Source organism: Etheostoma cragini, chromosome 5, assembly GCF_013103735.1.
Source record: "Etheostoma cragini isolate CJK2018 chromosome 5, CSU_Ecrag_1.0, whole genome shotgun sequence".
NCBI classification, from domain to species: Eukaryota; Metazoa; Chordata; class Actinopteri; order Perciformes; family Percidae; genus Etheostoma; species Etheostoma cragini.
The window spans coordinates 29,470,732-29,492,666 of NC_048411.1; the positions used below are offsets into that span (position 1 = coordinate 29,470,732).

The 21,935-nt window shown below is 41.4% G+C and overlaps 3 protein-coding genes across 4 annotated transcripts in view; 1 reads left to right on the top strand and 2 right to left on the bottom strand.

The window, feature by feature from the left end:
- LOC117944264 (phosphatidylethanolamine-binding protein 4) overlaps positions 1-1,789 on the bottom strand; it is a 75,263-nt gene extending 73,474 nt beyond the window's left edge. Inside the window, exons 1-2 of the mRNA XM_034870922.1 lie at positions 1,658-1,789; positions 483-586 (exon numbers count right to left, since the gene is read on the bottom strand). Coding sequence (XP_034726813.1) covers positions 483-586; positions 1,658-1,660 — 107 coding nt within the window. The 5' untranslated portion in view covers positions 1,661-1,789. The remainder of the gene's footprint in view (positions 1-482; positions 587-1,657) is intronic.
- Positions 1-21,935, top strand: part of kansl3 (KAT8 regulatory NSL complex subunit 3) — a 340,892-nt gene that overhangs the window by 310,414 nt on the left and 8,543 nt on the right. The gene's annotated exons all lie outside the window — the stretch shown is intronic.
- Positions 6,979-21,672, bottom strand: LOC117944239 (rho-related BTB domain-containing protein 2-like). 2 transcript variants are annotated; one of them, XM_034870874.1, is made up of 10 exons: positions 21,262-21,672; positions 18,467-18,668; positions 16,465-16,568; positions 15,945-16,130; positions 14,189-15,129; positions 12,007-12,125; positions 10,924-11,074; positions 10,732-10,820; positions 9,963-10,068; positions 6,979-8,035 (listed from the first exon to the last, which is right to left on the bottom strand). In XM_034870874.1, exons 1-10 carry the CDS (start codon positions 21,282-21,284, stop codon positions 7,830-7,832), a joined length of 2,127 nt encoding a protein of 708 aa, XP_034726765.1. In that variant the 5' UTR covers positions 21,285-21,672; the 3' UTR covers positions 6,979-7,829. The 2 variants fall into 2 exon arrangements, with proteins under 2 accessions (XP_034726765.1, XP_034726766.1); XM_034870875.1 differs by lacking the exon at positions 21,262-21,672 and adding an exon at positions 21,058-21,155.

Here is a 21,935-nt window from a genome sequence, read left to right on the forward strand (position 1 = left end):
TGTATACTTATGTCCCCTGTATTTTGAGTAAGAACATATATTTATTTATGTATTTATTATGTGTTATTCATTCACAAAGAAAATTGGTGTTCTTAAAAGGTTGGATTTTCCTAATTCTTTTGATAAAGGCATTAAGAACAATTTCCAAAAGATGTTTTTTATTCCTCTTTTTAACCAACTTTGGCATGGGGGTGTAATCTATTGTACATTTCTTCAAAAAAAAGGCCCAAATGTATGCCGTTTTAAATCGTATACGATCCCTCTGGTTCCTGAGGGTTAAACTCAAAGGGAACAGGATCACACCTTGAGATAGACATGGTCAACCTTTTTAAAAAGGTTCCCATCCTGCCAGTAGCACATGCTTCAGAGCAACATTAAGTGAGCAAATAAAGCTTCATTCAAACTGGGTTTTATGTGTGGTTTACCTATCATTGCAATGACACTATGATCACAGCTCCCCTGTTGCATTATGGGCTACTTACTGACAGAAAGAAGCATCCTTAGGGCTCAGGGCGTCTGGTGTTGCTTCCATACGGTAAAGCCCCAAAAACCAGGCACATAAGACCAGAAACGGCACCGGCACAGCCTGTAGAAAAACAGTGTTCAGTTAGTCAAGTAGTACGGCTGCACCATATGGAGAAAATGTCTAATAATGATTATTTTTAACTGATATTTATTGATTGTGATGATTTGATTCTATACATACATACATACATACATACACACATATATATAAGAGTGTGTATGTATATATAATAAAATTAAAATAACAGATTTTGACACATGTCACACTTTAGTCTTTTTAAAGTCCTCTAGTGTACGGTACACATAAACTGACACAAATTAGACCACCAACCCCCTTTTGTCTCCAAGATTACGCCCCAGGGTCTGCCGTCTTACAGGGTTCTTGCTTTTGAATATTTTATTAAATTAAGTGTACAGTACCGTAGGAAACCCAGGACCAACCTAGCCACACAATATGTGTCACTGTGGTACTTATGGATGGAATAACAACGTTAATGACAATAACTTAACCTCCTTTTTGCTAGGATCCCCCTGGAATCCCCTCATGACCCTTGGTGGTCCCCGGACCCCACTTTGGGAACCACTGGACTAGACAACACATCAGCTGCACTTATACTCTGCAGTGATAAGAGGATTGCTAGTTTACTAAACAACATTGGTCTTAATTGGTCAATGTCAGTGTTAAATTACAATATTTGTATCACGCGCGTTCATGTACTTCAACTGGAGCCATGTACAGTGAGTACTACGTGCTGCTAATGCATTTCTATATTTAAAGTTGAACTTAATAGTAACATTTGGCTAGCTTCCTCGTGCAACAAGAGACAGGAGCACACAGCGCCCTTTCGTATGGTTACTTTCAATTATTTATTACATGGTAACTAAATTACATTTAAATGATACAAGAAGACTCGTAAAGACAATTTTAGACATAGCACATTATGCAAATTAGCTTAAAGTTAGCCTGCACCTGCTTTTAGCTTGTTATATGCACTGTTAGTGCACTTAACGCGAGACGCTAATTTGTTTTAAGTGTCAGTTGAGACGGATAGCAGACTTTAAATTAAATATCACTGCAGAAAAAAACTACAGTCTTCATACAATAGCTACATCCATTTTTAGATAACGTTACCATCTCTCAGAAGAAGTTGTCCATATGTGTTTTGCAGCAGGTTTCCTCTTCTGGTTCACGCGCAGTTGTTTCTGCAGCCTCTGCGCAGTGCACGAGCCTACCGTTACCTACTGACCGGAGGTGCAAAAGAAAGGGGGGGGGGGCATTTAGTGTACCTGGGTTTATTTAGTGTACCTGGGTTTACCTGTGAAGAGCTCCTTTTGCATGTTCAGTGGACAAACCTCTCCCACCGGAGCAAGAGGACATACCTGTTTTATAAACATTTCAAATAAATTTTACAGTTCTGTTATAAGTTCACCCTCTCAGGCTAAAGTTGAATTTAAAAAAAACTTTTGGAAATTGATCTCAATGTATTAACTTAAAAAAAAAAATTAGGAAAATCCAACCTTTTAAGGACACCAATTTTCTTTGTGAATGAATACTGTATAAATTATAAGAAAACCTTTTATACATTTTTTGTGTTTCTTTAGAGAGACAAAAATGGAGATCTAACCTAAGACATAATTTTGGTGTGAAAGTGAAATTTAGTTGGTTGTCATATACAATTTCCCCACTAGATGGGAGACATTCTTACACAATGTAGCTTTAATGAAAAGCTGCCGGCTAACAAACTGATACAGGCTGAAACCGGCTTAATAGAGGATCTTTGGGCTTAATTACTAACCTGTTAGCTAGCAAACAATAAAACACTTTCTTAAGGAATAGCTGCAGGCTAACTAAGTGACGTTTCAGCTAGCATAAATAGCTACAGGCTAACTGACGTTTCAGCTAGCATAAATAGCTACAGGCTAACTAAGTGATGTTTCAGCTAGCATAAATAGCTACAGGCTAACTAAGTGATGTTTCAGCTAGCATAAATAGCTACAGGCTAACTAAGTGACGTTTCAGATAGCATAAATAGCTACAGGCTAACTAAGTGACGTTTCAGCTAGCATAAATAGCTACAGGCTGAGACAGTCTTTACAGAGGATCTTTGGGCTTAATTACTAACCTGTTAGCTGGCAAACAATGAAATGTTTTCTTAAGGAATAGCTGCAGGCTAACTAAGTGACGTTTCAGCTAGCATAAATAGCTACAGGCTAACTAAGTGACGTTTCAGGTTGAATGTTTTGTTAAAAAACACTGAAGCGAGTTCACACATTGCTCATTGCTCCTGTTTTATTTAGTAAATTTTATATACACGTTTTCAAGAACACATGCTACAGAATTTCAGATGTACAACTCCTAAACAATAAAAACAGCTCTTGGGAACAAGAATACCTGACGACGAAGGAAAATGTCATACAGGCTTTGAACACTGAGAAAACATTCAAGTTTTTTTATTTATGTATATTCAATTTTTTTTAAATTTTTTTAACCATTTCTGAACAAGGCCTCTTAAACTATGCAGTAGTAGTTGTGCAGCTTATGTAATATATTCCTGGTGCTGCTAAAGCTCTCCCTTTGGTTTGTGCTTCTCTGCAGCGGTGATAATTAGCACCCAAACGTTTGGAAAAGGGCCCCAGTGACAACTTCTTTGTAGTTTATTATCTAATTCTTTATTTATTCTTTTTACCTGATGTTGTCTACATATCTGATAATGACGCTGCTATACCATCTAATGTAATTTTAATAGAACCTGGTGCTACAAAGCAGTGCAAGTTTGTAATTTCAAAGTCAGACATTTCAGTATGCATAGTACAAAAACATTATTCAATACATGTATATATGTTGCTATGCCAAGTTTAAATTACAAGTCATCACACAATTGCTATTTACACGTTTGAGTTACAGCTAAATTCCAATAGCCACCCTGTCTCAGCATTTTGTAATCATACTCCAAAATCATATATCGTTAGCATAAAGCTTCTTTAAAATAATGACACAGATTTGAATTCCCTGCATTCATTTCATGGTTAATGTCAGTAATTGATGTGTTGTGGTGATGTCAGTCTAGTGCAGCCTTGATGAGTCCTTAATTAGGTTTGTGTTCACGGCTTTGAAAAGCACATAAACCCTCCGCAGCACACTCATCGATCGATCAAACTTATTATGGATTATGGACATTTATAGAGACACACACAACCTAGAGCACCATGGTAACTGAACAGAGAACAAACAAACTGGTAACCACAGTAACACTAGTTTACACTTTCGATACCACGCTGTACATTAAGGCATGAGGTGTTGTAGATGCAAAACATCAGCAGAAGAATCATTGAAAATATGCAATGCACTCACACCACTAAGGCAAATGATAACACTATAGACCCTCCTGCATTTAAACAATTATAATAAACTATATTCTATATGAAAACTGGACATTATTATTTATAAGACAGATTGTCTAATAAATTAAAACATTCAGAATAAGGATAAAGCTGGCTCTTAAAGAGGCTCATCCTTCTATCGGCCTGATGTCTGACCATGTGTGACAACAAATGTGATTAATTAAGATATTTAAAATAACAGATATCATGTTTACACAGCAATAGACACAAGTTAATGTAATTGACAACAATTTAAAGCCACTGCTTAGAGCACCAGCACCGCTACTCTATATCTACATCTTACGCTTTAAGTGACAATTAATAAACTTCATCTATTTCGGCGAGCCCTGCTCATGCAGTCTAGGTATTAGATCCAGAGTTCATACAAGCAAGAAATACATTTTTTCACTTAATTGATTCATATCACTTAACTGTCTAAGCTGTTTGTTGGGCTGTAAATATGTGTTTTTTTAGGATTAAAGCGAGCCTTTCTTAACATATGCTGCCATCAGAAATGACTTTTTTGCTAACAACGGCATGTTTTATGGTTGCACCTAGGCTGTTCTCATGAACCATTCTTATGTATGTATTTCACATTTTTCTTACTGTATGCACCACGATGACTGCCGATGCGAATAACCACATAGGGAGGAACTCGGGGTGGATGGGTGGGGCATAAAACACAAGGCTTTCAGGCAGGGGAGCGGAGTTTGTGTCCCAGAAGAAGTTAAGGGGAACACACAAGACAGGAAATGGGTGTTAGTGTCCCAGGAGTACTACTTAAGGAGGCTGCTATTTTAACCACAACCACAACCTTTTTTCTAATCTTAAAGGAGAATTTTGGTCGATTTCAACATTTATCTCTGTTATTTGGAAACTTGGAAGTCTGTCAGTAGAAAGAAAAATGAAAACAATCGGTGCTGCCTACAGCGTGTTATGCTCCTGCTAGCTTTAGCACACAACAGGCTTAAACAGGGCAAGTCTTTAACGTGCTTTTAGCCTCTAAACATGCTCAAAATGTCACTACAAGTACCTGTGATTCCTTCCAAGGGAAACCAGCGATTCTGACTGCTGTAGATGTGACAGAATGGCATGAAAGTTGTGTTAATCCCTACTTCCGTTTATTTCCTGTTTTCCGGTGAAGTCCACACTAGTCGATTGTTGAACTTATATGACAAAAAAAGACTAACCGTTGTTATGTCCTTAGTAATGACTATGTATAAAAAAACAGGTTGTAACCTGACATCACAATGGAGCCAAGAGAGCTGCAGTTCAAGAGCTATTGAGCATGTGAATAGGTAACTAAGCAACAGTGGGCTCTTGACCTTTTGACCTGCAGCAGCCGGCCGCTCTGCTCTCCTGGCTCTGGTGCAGGGAGCACCGATTGTTTTGGGGTCTTCTTTGCTACTAACAGAACTCCAAATTTCCAAACAACAGAGCTTTGTGTTGAAATTGACTGGAGTTCTCCTTTAACTAGTTGTTTTTGTGTCTGAACTTAACTGCCATCGCCACATGGCGGTCACCTTTTATCGGTTAAAATAAGCTTCAACAGCCGCTTGAAAAGACTGGGATCTCACGGTGCTCTGTACCCGGCTCACAGTCACCTTTTCTCTGCTAAATTTACCTGTAAAGACCGCTAAACTCAACTGTCCCGCAACCGAACTCCCTGTAATTTCATAGGATATCATATGAATTGTTGTGCATAGGTTTTCGAACGCTATCAAATGAACCCGTTCATGAGAACGCCTTGGTGGACCATAAGTCTTTATAATGTACTTTATATAAACATTTTTCTAATTTACTAATCCTTTTTTACTATTAGCCAAAACTATAAGTTGGTTTAAACAGCCTGTGATTTGCATGGAAACTACAATATATAAAAGCTGTAACTAGATGTCAGCACAATGAGCATTTGAGGTTTTTTTCCAACAACAGTTTGTATAGCAGCACAGAAACTAAATGCAAGTCAAGTGTAAATTCAGTTCATGTATTACTCTGTAATACCTCAATCCTGCTCACTGCCTGCAGTGCACAACATTAGGTAAAACCTCACATTAAAGTGAGACCAGTTACTTGTAGTTTATCTGACTTTTTGTACAATTGACAATCCTACCCATCTACACTGAGCACCATGCTAACAAATCCAAATAACCCTGCAGTGCATCCTACAATCAACAATCAACAGTAGATGACATTCTTGAACATATACTGTGGGCTGTGCAAAACAAATCAACAAAAATGACCCAATCCTCTGGCATCCTCTGATCCACTAAAATAAATCTCTAAAGGCCAAATCAGCATGATGTGTATATGATGAACATGTGGACGCGTCAGCTCTGGAAAAGCTGTTGACATTGAGATGTGTTATGTGTTGCTTTCCACTGGACAGTGATCAAGGTGATTGACTCACACAACGTAAAACTGAGGGACTCAGGAAACATGTGTGCTAACAAGCCTCATCAAGCAACACATCTTCACGATCTGGTTGTTTTTTTGCTGGCTTTTTACAGAAAATACAGATATTTTCCTTGATTTTAGGATCTTTTGTGTCTCTGGTGGACACTGAATGCACGTAAACCAAAGCCCTTTGGTGACAAGACGCCACAAATATCAAATACAAGATCACAACACGTCAACGCTGAGCGTTTACCGAACATAGACTGTGTAAAAAGATGGACGACGCGTCTCCACTTCCTCCCGCTGTACAAAAGTGAAGCCAAAGTATCCCGGATATGGGCACCGCCATCTTGTAATTTTGGAGCTAGAGTCTGCACCGTAGTGATTGGGCGGTGGAGCTGGTATCAAAGTCTAGCTCAAACTTATCAGAAAAATAAACAATTGAACAAACATCAGCGTGATCAGCAGAGCCACACAGAATCTGCTAACGCAGAATTCCTTTTCCACATTTTAATCAAATAAAAATAAAAAGTTAACACATGTCCACCTCATGCCGAGAAAAAGAGGCGGTTAAATTCTGCAGATTTTCATTCTAGATCACCGTTGTAAATGGTACAAATATAACTACCTAAAATGACAGAAGTTTTGGCAAAAAAATGATTTGACATGTTTGGAGATATTTGTAGTTTGGCCCACGTCCAGTTGCTAACATGGAGGGGGGCGGGGCTTATGACCTGTACCGCAGCCAGCCACCAGGGGGCAATCCAGATATGTTGGCTTCACTTCTACAGCCTCACATGTCCTTTAGCTGTGCAAGCCGTGCACAAACTATCAACAATAAAATGACTGTACATAGATAAACAAGAGTGGACCTTGACAACTCTTTCCTTTATGATTACACAATCAAAATCAGCGGATTCGAGGTCAATGGGATTCCCGGCAGGGCATACCATTGTTACATCCTGTTTATGATATCATACTGTACACAAAGTTTGGTAGATAGATTGTACAAACACTTAAGGGCAAAGTGTTACATCTCTGAGACTGAGAAGTTGAGTGTGTTGAGTTGCTGGTTGTTGCAGCTGATAAGCAGCACTTGGTAATCCTTTCAGGTTAAATGATGATAATAATTATCACAGGTGGAAAGTTCTGTGCCAGCAGAGTCCTATAAATTTGAAACTTAAAAACTCGGTGGAACATACAACCATCAATACGAGTTCCTACCTGCGCCAGTTACACTGGGCCGTTTGTAAGTGAAGTTCCCACCACTGAGGTTTGAGTTTTCTTATACACCAAGCTAAAAATCTAAGGAAGAAAACTCATTACTTTAACCGCCAGATTGAGCTGACCTTGCAGACCTGGAGGAGTGCCGTTTGACTGCAGAGGCAAACAAACAGGACAAGAGGCTGAATGTGTGCCTGAATAATCGGGGCGTTCCTAGCCAGCAGTGTTAACCTTCTTTTGTACCTTTAACAACTCGCATCCACGCTGGAGCACATCAGTGTGGACCTGGTCTCACCGCGGGGTCAGATGACAGCGGATGAGCCAGAAGAAGGAGAGTTTGAGTTAGGGGAGGAAGGAATGTTCCAGAAGAGCCACTTGCGTTTACATTGCCGTCTCTGGTACAGGTAGTCCTCCTTGTCGCGCTCTTTGCGTGCTCTTTGGTAGTGGTCATCCTCTTTCAGATACCACACAGGTGGCCAGCGGTGTTTCTCAAAGTATTCTTGGTTCTCTGCATCAGAATAAACTGTCTTAGGAACTAGAAACAGCTACGTAGGAATTTCAATTGTCCATTTTCAATAGTCCATTTGTCTACATTTGCATTTCAACATGGTCAAAACCCGATATGCTGCACATACTGTACTGTATAAGTAGGAAGAAACAGATCTGAAGTGATATTTGCATATTTTTCACAATAATAATTCTGCTAGAAAACATCACAGAGGAAATCTTATACAGTATAGTGTATTAATTGTGAAAACTATATTTTACATAAACAGCCCATCATGTCTTAAAGCAAAAATAACAACATTCATAAAGGAAAAAGAAACTTAAGAAGCTGTTGTGTAGGTCTGCTGTATCTGCTTTAAATATTCTGTTTACAAAGCCATCTTTGCTTTAGCCAAAGTGTAACTTAAAGTGTAAACTTGGATCTTATTTTCCTACGTTTTTGCGTCAAAGTGATTGATGGGAACGACAATTTCTCAAATTGGTCCGGTATTAAGCAAGAGCGCTGCAGTCGGCAACAGCGAAAATAGCTTTAATGTAACATAAATGGGCAACTGTGCGCCTTCAGTTTGCATCCACTAAAAGTTCTGTTTTCGCCACTGACAGACTCAGATTATTATTCTAAGCGTCTGATAACATTACGGAAAGGATCCCATATAGATATAGACCTTCTTGTTAAAGAGTAAGATCCTTTTTGTTTAACATGAAACAGCCCAGAAAGCACCATCACCAAACCCACAAGACTGCATGTAAATAAACAGTCATTTAATCATCAAAAACACACTTCACTCAAAGTCGACAGAAACATAATAAAACTATCAAAAGTCGTCTTGGTTTGTCTTTCCTCTGTTCCAACAATCACCGCTCTGGTTTGGTTGAAATAAACTATTAATTCACCCATTTACATGTGGAAATATGCTGCTCTATACATGCTAAAAGTCCTGATTATTTAAATAGAGTCTGGCAATTTTGGGGCTGTTTCATGTTGAACAAAATAGATCTTCCTTTTAAAACCAAAAAGTCTATCTCTGTAGGGATTCTTTCCATAATGTTGTCAGATATCTGTAATCTGAGCTTGTCTTTTAATGGACACAAACTGACGCTGTACATTTGCCTTTAGGGTTACGTCGCAGCTTGGTTCGTGGATGCCGGTCACAGAGGTCTCCCTAAATACTGGCCCAATTTCAAAGATTTTTGTTTCACAATCGCCACTTAGATACAAATGCATGGAAAATTACGTCTAAATTGAAAATACCAAATTCTTTCTTAAAGTGCTCACATTATGGAAAGAAAACACTTTCCTGGATGTAGTGGGTTATTTTGTGTCTCTGGTGCAACATCCATGCTGTTCTGAGTGAGATACAGGTTTCTGAATGTCCTCTGTCTTCAGTCTCCAGGTCAGTTGTTCAAAATCTGCAAGGCTTTCTACGTCACTAGCCGAGACGAGGTGGCTAACCGTAGCACATTCTAGCGCTAGCATGCTAGCTCGTTCTCAATGGCAAAAACACTGCTAAAACAGCTACTAGTTGACCATAATCTCCACAAGAACTACTTCCTGTTCCTGTTCTGCAGGTATTCTACAAGTGGCCCTCGCTCCCAGGTAATCCTGCCTTGTACTGACCAAAGTTGTAAAATGGTTATCTAGCTAGCTAACGTGAGCCTTACCTAGCTACTGCGCATGTGCGACTCCCAACAAAGATAGTATAGAATTCAGATGTCTCACTCTGTAGCTAAATCAGAGACCTAAACACACAGGGTGAAAACAGGATCTGCAGCAATGTGCAGTACAACAAAAAGATGGTGTTTTTTGAAATTTGAAACCATGTAAACCTATTCTGGTACAACCTCAAAATATAGGTATGAACCTAAACGTGAGCATAATAGGGGCACTTCAAAAGAGCATTAAACCAGATCACGTGTGTGTGTGTTACCTGTAGATTTAGCCTTCATCTCTCTGGGAAACTTGCGGCAGACACTGTTGTAGTTGGTGCAGATGTGGTGAAGACACCAGCCAGTGAGCTGCTGGGCGCCGTGGAACTGTCAACATACAAATCACCATTAACAACAAATTAAAGAATTAAAAAGCCACAAAAAACCCTAGTGATGCACAATGGTTAAGGTGTTGCTGCTCAGCTGCACTCAAGAGCTCCACATTAACATAAGCATGCTATTTTAAGCATGCTGGCATTAGTGTGGCATCTGAAAAAGTACACACATGGCTCCTCTATCACACCAAGATTAGAAAGAGAAAAAGGCAGGAAACTAAATACCCCTTCCGTTTCCTTTTATAACTTATTGTTGTGCTTTAGTGGTGCATATTACATATGAAATCAATGATCGTTTCCGAGCAACGTTGTCTGGTTGGGAATCCAGCCATGCGTACAGTGAAGAGCTAGAACTGAGGCTGAAATACAGCTGAGTTATGAGATGAGCTAAAGTGCTGAGCCTGACTCCGACGGTACATCCTAAATGCCAACTGCCCCAAAGATCCAGGCGCCATTAGTTATACAAAAAAGCTGACTTGCACTCTGAAAAACCGAGTTCCTTTGGCTCCACCTTGGAGGAGTAAAGATTATTTCAGCCTTTCGGAGCAGCACTCCCCGAGAAATGCCCTCATTAATAAAACTCCACTTTGCCAGAGCATTATATAAGAGCTTTAAGTGCCGTCTCTGTTTACTGATGATTGACAGCTCATACAACCTGAGCCATATCCAAGTACACCAGCACGTCTCCATCAATGTCGGCCCCCATCATTGCTGCCTCCGTCAACACTGTCACTGTGTAGAGCTCTGAAGAGGAAACATAAAAGCTAGTCACTGTTTGCATTAGCACAACGGCTTTGTGTAATACAACCCTGTGGTTTACAGGGTAATAACTATACCAAAATAGCACCTGTAAGTGCAACCAGATGGGGGAGGCACAGACGATTGGCAAGGACAATAAGCTCCATGGCATCCAGATCAGACCGGGAACAAAACCTCCCCGTGTAGAGATATTCAAGCACAGCCCTCATACAGCTGCGAGTTGTGTTGGGAAACAGCACCTAACAAACAGTCACACATAAAAATAACAATTATGAACTTAGTAATTCAGCTTTTCATATAGACAAGTAGCTCAAATAGCTTTACAGCAAAGTGAAAAAAAACAGAAAACAAACAAAATCACACAGAGTTTGAGTTGCTTCCATCTGGCCGTTGATTCAGGGTCCCAAGGGCAAGCCGGAGTATAAATAAGAGGCCTTTTATTCCCCATGCCATACTGGCAATGAATGCCAGTATGGCATTGAATGAATTCAAAAAACCTTTTTTAATGAAAGACCATTAAAAAAAGTGACTAAAATGTTCATAAAAGCTTCAAAACACGGGGGCAAAACCCCCCACAAAACCTCAAAAGGCTCAGAAAAAAATTGACAAAAACATCAGAGGGGAAAAGGAACAAAGGCTTTAAAAAAAGATAATCAAAAGGTTTCAATTTTGACCCAGAAAAACTAAAAGTTGCCCGTTTCCTTTCTGCTTTAGCTGCAGGAGCAACAACAACAGTCCCAAAGCATTATACAGTGTCTCAAAGCAGACGATTGGTCAGTAAATCTAAAGAAATGCAATGAAAACTCCCTACAGAAGTATTCCTTACATGTTCTTGCAAGGTGGAAAAACAAGCTGAGCTCAGGGAAGTACAGTATGTTTGGCTCCTGGAAGCCGGTGTAATTGTATTACAACAGAAATCCTATAATTAAATGATCCGTTGTTCGCAGACCACACAGTTCACTGGAGCTCTACTTTATCAGCACAGGTCAGTACATGCAGTGATCTTTGCTGCACCAGGGTGCTTTGTGTAATTATAAAGTAATTACATTTTAAATGCTAATGCTTTATAAATCAACGGGCAATAAGAATGCCACTGGGAATTACTAACTTTGGTTTGTACTTGAGCTCTGTTGGTCATGTTTCACAGCCCAACGAGCCTCTGATGTATTACCTCTTTGGTGCAGCTCTCCACAAAAGGCCCACCAAACATAGCTGCCATCCAATCACAACTCGAGATGAGTAAAGGCTTGTGGGCCATGATGGTGCCGTCATCTAGCTTGAATACTACATCTGAAATACAGAAATATACATACTTACATACACTACCGTTCAAAAGTTTGGGGTCACTTAGAAATGTCCTTATTTTTTAAAGAAAAGCACTGTTTGTTTTTTTTTTACAATGAACATTTATCTAATCAGAAATACAGTCTAGACAGTGTTAATATGGTAAATCACTATTCTAGCAGGAAACAGCTGATTTTTAATGAAATATCTACATAGGTGTACAGAGGCCGTTCTGATGGTACATTGGTAGCTAATCAAGGCTAATTGACGATTAGAAAACCCTTGTGCAATTACGTTAGCACAGCTGAAAACGGTTGTGTTGATTAGCGAAGGTATAAAGCTGGTCTTCCTTTTTAGCTAGGTGAGTATCCATCAGCATTTGTGGGTTTGATTATACTCTGAAAATGGCCAGAAGAAAAGAACTTTCTTCTAAAACTCGATAGTCTAGTCTTCTTCTGAGAATTGACGGCTATTCCATACGAGGAATTACCAATAAACAGAGTGTGTGTTCTTCTCCCTTCAGAGAACAGCACAAACGGGCTCTAGGCCGAATAGAAAGAGAAGTGGGACGCCCCGATGCACAACTACATAAGAGGACAAGTACATTAGAGTCTCTAGTTTGAGAAATAGACGCCTCACAGGTCCTCAACTGGCAGCTTCACTAAACAGTAACCGCAAAACGCCGGTCTCAACGTCCACAGTGAAGAGGCGACTCCGGGATGCTGAATGATTAAGCCATAACTGAGACTGGCCAATAAAAGGAATAGACTAAGACGGGCTAAAGACCTTGGACAGAGGAAGATTAGAAAAAAGTGTTATGGACAGACGCATCTAAGTTTGACGTGTTTGGATTACACAGAAGAACATTTGTGAGACGCAGAATAAGTGAAAAGATGGCGGAGGAGCGCCTGATGCCATCTGTCCAGCATGGTAGAGGTAATGTGATGGTCTGGGGCCGCTTTGGTGCTGTTAAAGCTGGAGATTTGTACAAGATAAAATGGATTTTTAAATAAGGAAGACTATCACTTTATTTCTCAACGGCATGCCATAGCCTGTGGACAGCGCTTGATTGGAGCCAATTTCCTCCTACAATAGGAAAATGACCCAAAGCACACCTCCAAAAGAACTCTTTAGGGGAGGACCAGACAGCTGGTACTCTGTCTGGAATGGAGCGACAGTCACCATATCTCAACCCTATTGAGCTGCTGTGGGAGCAGCTTGGCAGTCTGGTACGTAAGAAGTGCCCATCAAGCCAATCCAACTTGTGGGAGGTGCTTCAAGAAGCGTGGGGGGACATTTCTTCAGGATACCTCAACAAACTGACAGCTAGAATGCCAAAGGTCTGCAAAGCTGTGGCAAATGGAGGATTCTTTAAAGAAAGCAATTTCAAGTATTATTTCAAGTAAAAATCCTTATTTCTAACCTCGTCAATGTCCTGACTATATTTTCTATTCATTGTGCAACTCATTTGATGAATGAAAGTGTGAGTTTTCATGGAAAACATGACATTGTCTGGGTGAGCCCAAACTTTTGAACGGTAGTGTACATACATAATAGAAATACATACTCAGACTGTTCTCATGAACCATTCGTTAGGGTCGGGTATCGTTTTTTTCCGATACCGGTGCTTAAACCATACTTAAACTGGTGTCAGTGCCTGAACGGAGTTGAGTCAGGGTGGATGTTTGGCTTCTAAGACACAGGGCTTTTAAGGGAAAAACCTTAATCAGACTATCTTTGTTTTTTTAGATTCTTTTTGGGGCTTTTTTGGGCCTTTTATACAATTTGATAGCTAAAGATAGGAGAGAAAGGGGTCCGGGGGACGACATACAGCAAAGGGCCACAGGTGGTACTCAAACCTACGTCACCCCGGTAAGGACTGAGCCACAGCATATGGGGTGCACACTCAAAATTGAACTGTAAAGATCGCTACGTTTAACGGTCCTTTGATCCAAGTCATCAAATATCATACAACCCCGTTCATGAGAATGCGTTGCCGTACTTACACCTACATCCGCTCTATTCAGGCAGAAGACATGAACAAATACAAATTCATTATTCCCACTCACCAGAAAACGTGCCTTTGGCCAAGCATTCTTTGACTCGGTTCGTGCGCCGTACATGGAAGGCTTTGGTGATTTCTTGGTTCATGAAGGCTTCATTGTTAAGCACGTTCGCCACCATCATGCGCAAGTCAAAGACCTCCAGCAGCTCGGCAATGTGTGCAATGTGCATCAGCTCTTTCTCATTCTCGTCCAGCTGACCCGTGTACAGGTAGCGAAGCACTGATCGGAAAGGCCCGAGCTGCATGGACTGGTCCATGTGCACGACAGTGATGGGCCTGGGGCTGTACGTGACTGGGTCATCTACTACCTCCTCCTGGATGCTGATGAAGGCTCGGCTCCACGAAGACAGGACTCTGCCCCGTCGGGCCCCCTCAGAGTCTTTCAGAGTCCCGTCACTAGTGCATGCCCTCAGGTTGGCCCTGTCCCCGTCGTCGCTGCTTTCGCAAACATCAAAGCTAGCAGCACGCATCAGCAGCTCCCTGCCGGAGAGAGGGCCCCGAGACGGCCTTTCAGTCTCTTCGTTGCGCGTGTCCATGATAAAGAGGTCGTAGAACTTTGAAGAGGAAGTTGCCAAGTATATCTTGTGGGCAAAGATTTTCTGTCGCTCCTGCAGCACCAGGATGACGTCGGCACAGTGCGGGTCCTCCAGGAGACCGACTGGATGCTCCTCCGTGGTGGTTGGCGGAGGAGGCACAGTGATTATTGGTGGGGGAGGTTTCGGGGGCAGGAAGGGCGCCTGAAGGAGAGGCCGTTGGACGTTTCTGAGATGAGACTTCCAAAACTGCAGGTGTCGGCGTGAGATCAACGCAGCTCGGATGGCATTATCAAAGACGTCCTTGACTCCAAATTGAGCAACAACACTGGTTTCATAATACGGCACCCCCAACTCTTTGGCCACCTCCCGGCCTCTCTCTGGAGGAAGAATCTCGTTAGATTTAATCGGTCTGAAAAAAAAGAAAATATATCAGAAGCTATTCTGGCACTAGAAAAGAGTAAATCTCACAACCAATCACAGCTTAAATCTTAAACCACAGACTGTAAAAATAGTGGCTGTAGCAGCAGTGATGTCACCCATTGGTTTGTGGACTACCATTTTGAAGCTTTGAGTTTGACAATTTGGCCGTCGCAACCTTAGTTTGTTGAAAACTTTGTGACAATTTTTAACATGAGCGGAGATGGGCGGGATGACGAGGCCATCCTGGTGTTGTTTGAGGTTGCAATGGTGCAAGAGTTGCCAATCATCAACCCTTCTGAAGTCAGTCATTTAGGGGAGATATACTGGCGGGTAAATACGGACCTCAGGGTACTAGTGCCGTTTATCTGCATCTACAGCAAAACAAAGATCTGCAGCCAAACACAAGTTAAGGTCTATTTTAATGTCTACAGTGTCGGCATGGTTAGCATCGCTAAGCCTCTGTCCTGATTGGCAGGTCTTAAAGCATCCCCTGCTTAATCGTCTATTTTAAACTAAATGGGGCCGTAGTTTACTAAATGAACGTCATGCTTTGTTGAAGAAGACTTGAAACTAGCAATTGAGACCATTAACTCATGAAAATGTTTACTGAGGTAATAAATCAAGTGAAGTAGACTCATTTTCTCCTAGACTTCTATAGAAACAGACCTCCTCTTAGAGTCAGTGGAGTCGCCCCCTGCTGGAAGTTAGATAGAACGCAGCTCAAAGCGTTGGCTTTGCTTTTCAAACCAGGAAGCTTTGTCCATTATGTTTTACAGTCTGTGGTTAAAACATGAGTCTCAGTACCTAGCTAGAGGCCTCCGTGCCCTGTTTACTGCCTCCAGGTCTGCATAGCGCAGGTCCAGCTGACAGCCCACCAAGATGACAGGAGCGCGGGGGCAGAAGTGCTTGATCTCAGGGTACCACATGGTCTTCACATGGTACAGAGAGTTGGGGTTGGCGATGGAGAAGCACAGCACCACCACATCAGACCTGAATTGAAGGTACACTACAGATTTAATAAACTCAGGAAACACCAGAACACATACTAGAAGACTGACATTTAACAATTAATTGATTTGAGTTAAAACTTCTGTGATGTCAGCTTGTTAAATTTGAATATTTTCTAGTTTATTCTCTCCTATGTGACAGTAAACTATACATCTTGTAGTTGTGGACAAAACAAGACATTTGGGATTTGGGAAAAACTGATTAACATTTTTCCTCAATTTCAGATTTTTAATTGACCAGACTTTGTTCTGATTAATCATAAACAAAAACAACAGTTAGCACTACATCTTACTACACTACATTAGCAACATCTCACCTGCCGTATGCAAAGCGCCGGTCCTTGTGATGGTCTCCAAAAGTGTCCCAGAGACGAAGGGACACGCTGACATCATCCACCACATCTCTGGAGCGCTCTAATACCTAACAAGCAACGACACATTCAGGGATGCTTCATTTCTGCCAGTCAGTGTGAATGCTTTCAGCTAAATGTGTTTTTTCACCCACCCGAGTCACCTCAAAAAATCCCTTCATGTGACCACTTGTCCTGTGTGTTGTTGTGTGCATTATGTTATTATGTTGTTATGTGTCGTATACCATGTTGCTGTCTGCGTTGATCCTTTTCGGGAGAACGCGTGGCGGCGCTTTAAATAGCTGCGGCCTGGAGGCTTGCTCCAACAAAAGCATCATATCACTGTGCACCTGTGCCCGCATGACAAATAAAGCTTTCTGCATCTATCTGTAAATGTTTTATGGTTTGAATCCAATAATCCACTGGCTTGACCTCTGTGAGCTGATGCTGAACGAGCTCGGAGATCAAAGTGAAATGGAGCAGGATTCAAGTCACAATGGGTGGCGGTAGCTCAGTCTGTAGGGGGTTGGGTTGGGAAAAAACGATATTTTTACATAACATAACGTCTTCTTCCTGCTCCTGTTAAGGAGTCATGCTTTTCCTACTCGCCACTCTTATCTTGGCTCCCATTTTCTGTCTAATTTGTCATGTGGAACCTTTCTCCTTTATCTTTGATTCTGGTTCTGTTTGTTTCTGATGCATCTGAAGTGAAGAGTGCATGCTACGTGCATGCTGCCTGCTGCAGTGCTCCGTCTCTGTCTTCTTACTATTGGTGCTACTGTAACACAGAATTTCCCTTTGGGGATCAATAAAGTATTTCTGATTCTGATTTCTGGTTCTGATTAAAAATAGTTTCGGTGACTAAATCTAACCAAGCTGCTACCGTTTCACAACCTTCCCAATGTGTTTAAAACTGCGAGAGACGTTCTCTAGTTTAGAGATTAAGGTTGTATTTCCTGCCACCGTGAGGGGCACTCATTTATTAAATGCTCCAATGGCTCGTACGAGAGGGCCGGAGCCCTCGACTCATGTTGTATGGTTTGGAGGGCTTGTTGTTACTTTGATGATGTGACAGTAGAAAGATAAGAAAGGAGCACCAGAGGAAATGAGGAATTGTTAAAGGCAAGTCCATGTGGATAAATCTGCAGGGAGAAAAGCAGCATAACAATTTATAACACATAACAGAGGCTTGTGTTCAGAGTTTTTACAGAATGTGACATATTCACAACAGACACATTTTCTGTTGTGTTAATGTATAGATATAGTTTGAGTCACAAGAAATTTAAATCCTCAAAAACATCACACACATGGTTTTTAATGTTGTGGTATTTATTTCCCCATTTGGTCTGATACTGTAGTTTTAATCAATGTTGTTGTCTTTGTTGCCATGTACAGTATGTCAACTTCTTGCTACTGCAGCAAAATTAATCTAAACTAAACTAAACCCGAGGCACTCATCGACGTTAGGGGTGGGGGGGTAGATACAGCATAGCATCGCAATATTTTCAGTGGCAATACTATAACAATACACAGTCGCCAAGTATGGATATTTTATGATATATGTGGTCAGTTTGTCCCATTTTGCAGCAATAAAATTGAAGTGAGATTAACAAACAGAGAAACGTTTCTTTTTAGATAAAATAGATGTTGACAAAGTTAACAACAATCATCATTTGAAATTAGGAAAAATTAGAAATTGGAAAAAGGTTACAAATTGCAATATATCGCAGAATACTGCAACATGTTTAAAATCGCAATAATATCGCATCATGGCATAAGTATCGTGATGATATCGGGAGGCATCTGGTATCAGGCATCCCCCCCCCCCCCGTAGATGTGCCCATTGGATTTTTTCTTGATGCTCACTGGATATCTTCATGCTTCCTATCAAAGAACACCGTCTTATTTTCTTAAGACTAGTTCAAAAAAGCTCTCCAGTTCTTCGGTTTTACATCGTTCGCGTACTCACCTCCTGGCATACTCGGTACTGGTCGATCGCCCAGACCGTGGGCACATGTGTGGCAAGTAACTGGTACTGAGTCAGCGTGGCGTTGCAGGCCCGGGCGCAGATAAGGCGGGTCTTTCCGACTGCATTGTCTCCCACCACCACACACTTGATAGTTTCAACGTTTGGCCTCTCATAGTCCATATCAGAATCTGTCAGCTGGGACCTGGCACAAAACAGAGAAGCACAGGAAGCGGAATCAGCGTCTGAAACCCTAAACTACTGCCCTGAACGGAACAGGAACAGGGATCGATACGGCTATAAGACACCCGGACTACTTCTCATCTGCACTGCTCGCTCTGTCTGCAGAGATATCAATGGACGGTCTCGTGACGTCCCTGGGCCCATTCACAAGTCCCCCTATCCTTGCTCTCCCCTAATGAATAGAAAGATTTAAAGGGACAAGCAAACAAAAGGAGTGTTTCTATTTCATTTTTAAATCCAGAGAGTTTGCAACACACCTAGTACTGCAAAAAAAAAAAAAATTGTATTTCACCTTGATTTTTACAGGCAAGTCATTAAGAACAGGTTCTTATTTACAATGGCGGCCTGACAAGTGACAAGGCCACTTAGTGGAAGAACAGGAGGGCCGGGAACTAAAGTACATTAGACATACTGTACATACGCTTTTCTAATGACATGAAATACAATTTTAATGACAGCAATGATGTGCAGCCTTTTACTTAATTCTAAAGGAAAAAAAACACACTAAGTTTCAAAATAATAACCCATTACAAAATAAAATGTTTAGTTTATCAATCAACCAATAAATCAACATTTATTTATCTAGACCTTTACAGAAGCCAGCAGGTTGTATCCAGAACAGCAGGGCCCTTTGCTATGATGTATTAAAAGCCAGTCTAAGTTAGGGCTGGGCCACATGGAGAATGTCAGATATCACGATATTCTTGCCCAAATACATCAATACCGATTTTGCGACGATATTGGTGCTTCCACAAAATATTTTTTACAATGGCAATGGGAGACTTGTTCCAAAAGTCTCGGGGCAGGTCCGCCCACAGCTTACACCTCGACCTTGGGACTTGGAAAAGAAGTTGATTGGATGAATGTTTGTCTACTACGGGTTAAAAAAGGTTGATGCAAATCTATGCAGATATTCTGTCCTGATTCGGTAATCCCATCAACCAACTGCAAGCCTAAAGCCCAACCTCACTGGTTCATAACAATGGGTGCTAAAAATCTGACATGCACAAATACAAGAAATAGAGGGAATAGGTCTGTTGAAAATGTTTCTGATGACGTAGGTAGCTGAACTGGTCTCCAAGGGAGTAGTAGCCCCTGTCTGTGTGTTGTCAGACGATTGTCCATCCATCTATTACAGATCATGCATCCACAGCGGTATACAGACATGGCATTTATAACCGCCGTGGAAGGCTGTTGTCATGCTAGCGTTGTTGCCTTGCTTTAGTCCCAGCCCGTGCCCTAACCACACACTGGACATCACAAAGGGTGTTCTGTAAGGTCCATGCTTTGTCCCACCATGGACCAGATCTATACCTAATCTATCTTCTCAAATGCCAAACCACCATGCAAGTTTCTTCTCCTGCACCGGGAAGGAGAACCTTTGAAGAGTCATTCATATTTAGACTCAGATGGTTCTCACATCTTATGAATGAGGTCAGATGGTCCTGGTGTTCCTGTCCCTGTCTGGACCCAGAGGACATGAAGAAAGAAAGAAAAAGAAAACTGGCCACCTCCCTATAAAGCATCACTTTTAGTCACCATGCACAATAGCCACAAGGAGTAATCAATAACTTGTCAACTATTATTTAAATTGCCAACTATTTTAATAATCAATTACCTGGTTTGAGTTATGTTTTATGAAAGAAAAGTAAATTCTCTGATGTCAGCTTGTTAAATGTGAATATTTTCTAGTTTCTTCTCTCCTGTGAAAGTAAACTGAATATCTTTGAGTTGTGTTCAAAACGAGACATTTGAGGACGTCATCTCGGGTTTTAACAAACACTGATACATTTTTAAAAACATTTTCTGCCATTTTATAGACCAAAAAACTTCTTGATAAATCGACAATGAAAACAATCGTTATCTCAGCCCTAATATAGCCTACCGTAAAACCACATTTCCGGTTCTCTAGGATGACAATCAGAAACACTATGTTGTCCTATATCAGGATATTTTGATGTAGCCTACTTGTAAACCATGCCCTCGAGATTACTACAACGGGTTACTATGATGGGTTCTTGCTGCCATTCATAAAATCAACCTCTCATTGACTGCACAATCTGCATCCCTGCAGGCTAAATCTCACCTCCGTTTATCTATAAAAACACCAGACCGCCACAGTGGGACCGTGGCTGGGCCTGGATGACATTACACAGATAATATTGCTCATTCACATGCCCTTTCCGGTTCGTCTTCACTGCGCAAATCCTGAATTATTGCATCTTTTTTAAAAATCCTCTACATAACCCACTCAGCCTTCAGACCATCGTCCGTAACAAACCGTGAACAAACACGCGTGCAGGCTCAATTATCATGCACAACAACAGTAATAAAAACAGAGCATATCCTACCAGAAGGACCGAGCAGTCCCAGCGCCACCGAGACACTAGTCATGAGGTTCTGCTGCATTATTCCGCCTTATGTAACACGCCGTCACTGACTCTTGAGCCTGTTTATCTGTCTCCGCGCGCATCGCAACAAAACAAAGAGACACCACGGAAATAAAACCAGTTGTTTTTGTTGTTGTTGCAGGAAACATGTTATTTCTTCCTTACCTCAACATTGGGAAATGTTGCATCGGGTTGGTCGATGATCGAGATCGAGATCGAGATCGAGGCTCCGGATGCGGCTGGCACCTGACGGCGGCTCGTGTTGAACTTCATCTTCGAGGCAAAGGGAGCAAGTGTTGGGGATAAGAGGCGGAGGAGGACCGCAGATGTTCCAGCAAAGCTTCCCCCCCTCCTCCCGCGCTGGATCAGCGCGATTAGTCCGATTGCATGGCCACTAAAACGGACGCTGATGTGAAGCCTGTCGGTGTGATGCAGATCGAGCTGCAGCCCGGGTCAACGCAGGGCCTGGGAGCTAATAATAGGCAGCCAGGCTCCGAGCAAAACAAGCCATTCATTCCAAAACCCTGATCCCCTTTAAAGTCGCACAGATCTCCTTCCACAGCTCCTAAACCGCCTGGATAGACCGGCCTGCAGTCTGTCAGTCAGAGTGTCTGTGCGTGCGTGTGTTTGTGCAGTTTTGTGTGTGTGTTTGCCTCCCTCAAGACTTTTGTTTTCCTTTTGTGAGGAGAAGCACTTGGGATCCATGTTTGCATGAAAAGTATGGCTGGACAATATATCGATACCACATCGATATGAGGTTAGACCGTAGCCTTAGATTTTGGGAATTCATGATAACCCTCATTTATATAGAATCACACCTAATGTTTGAGATAAAAAGC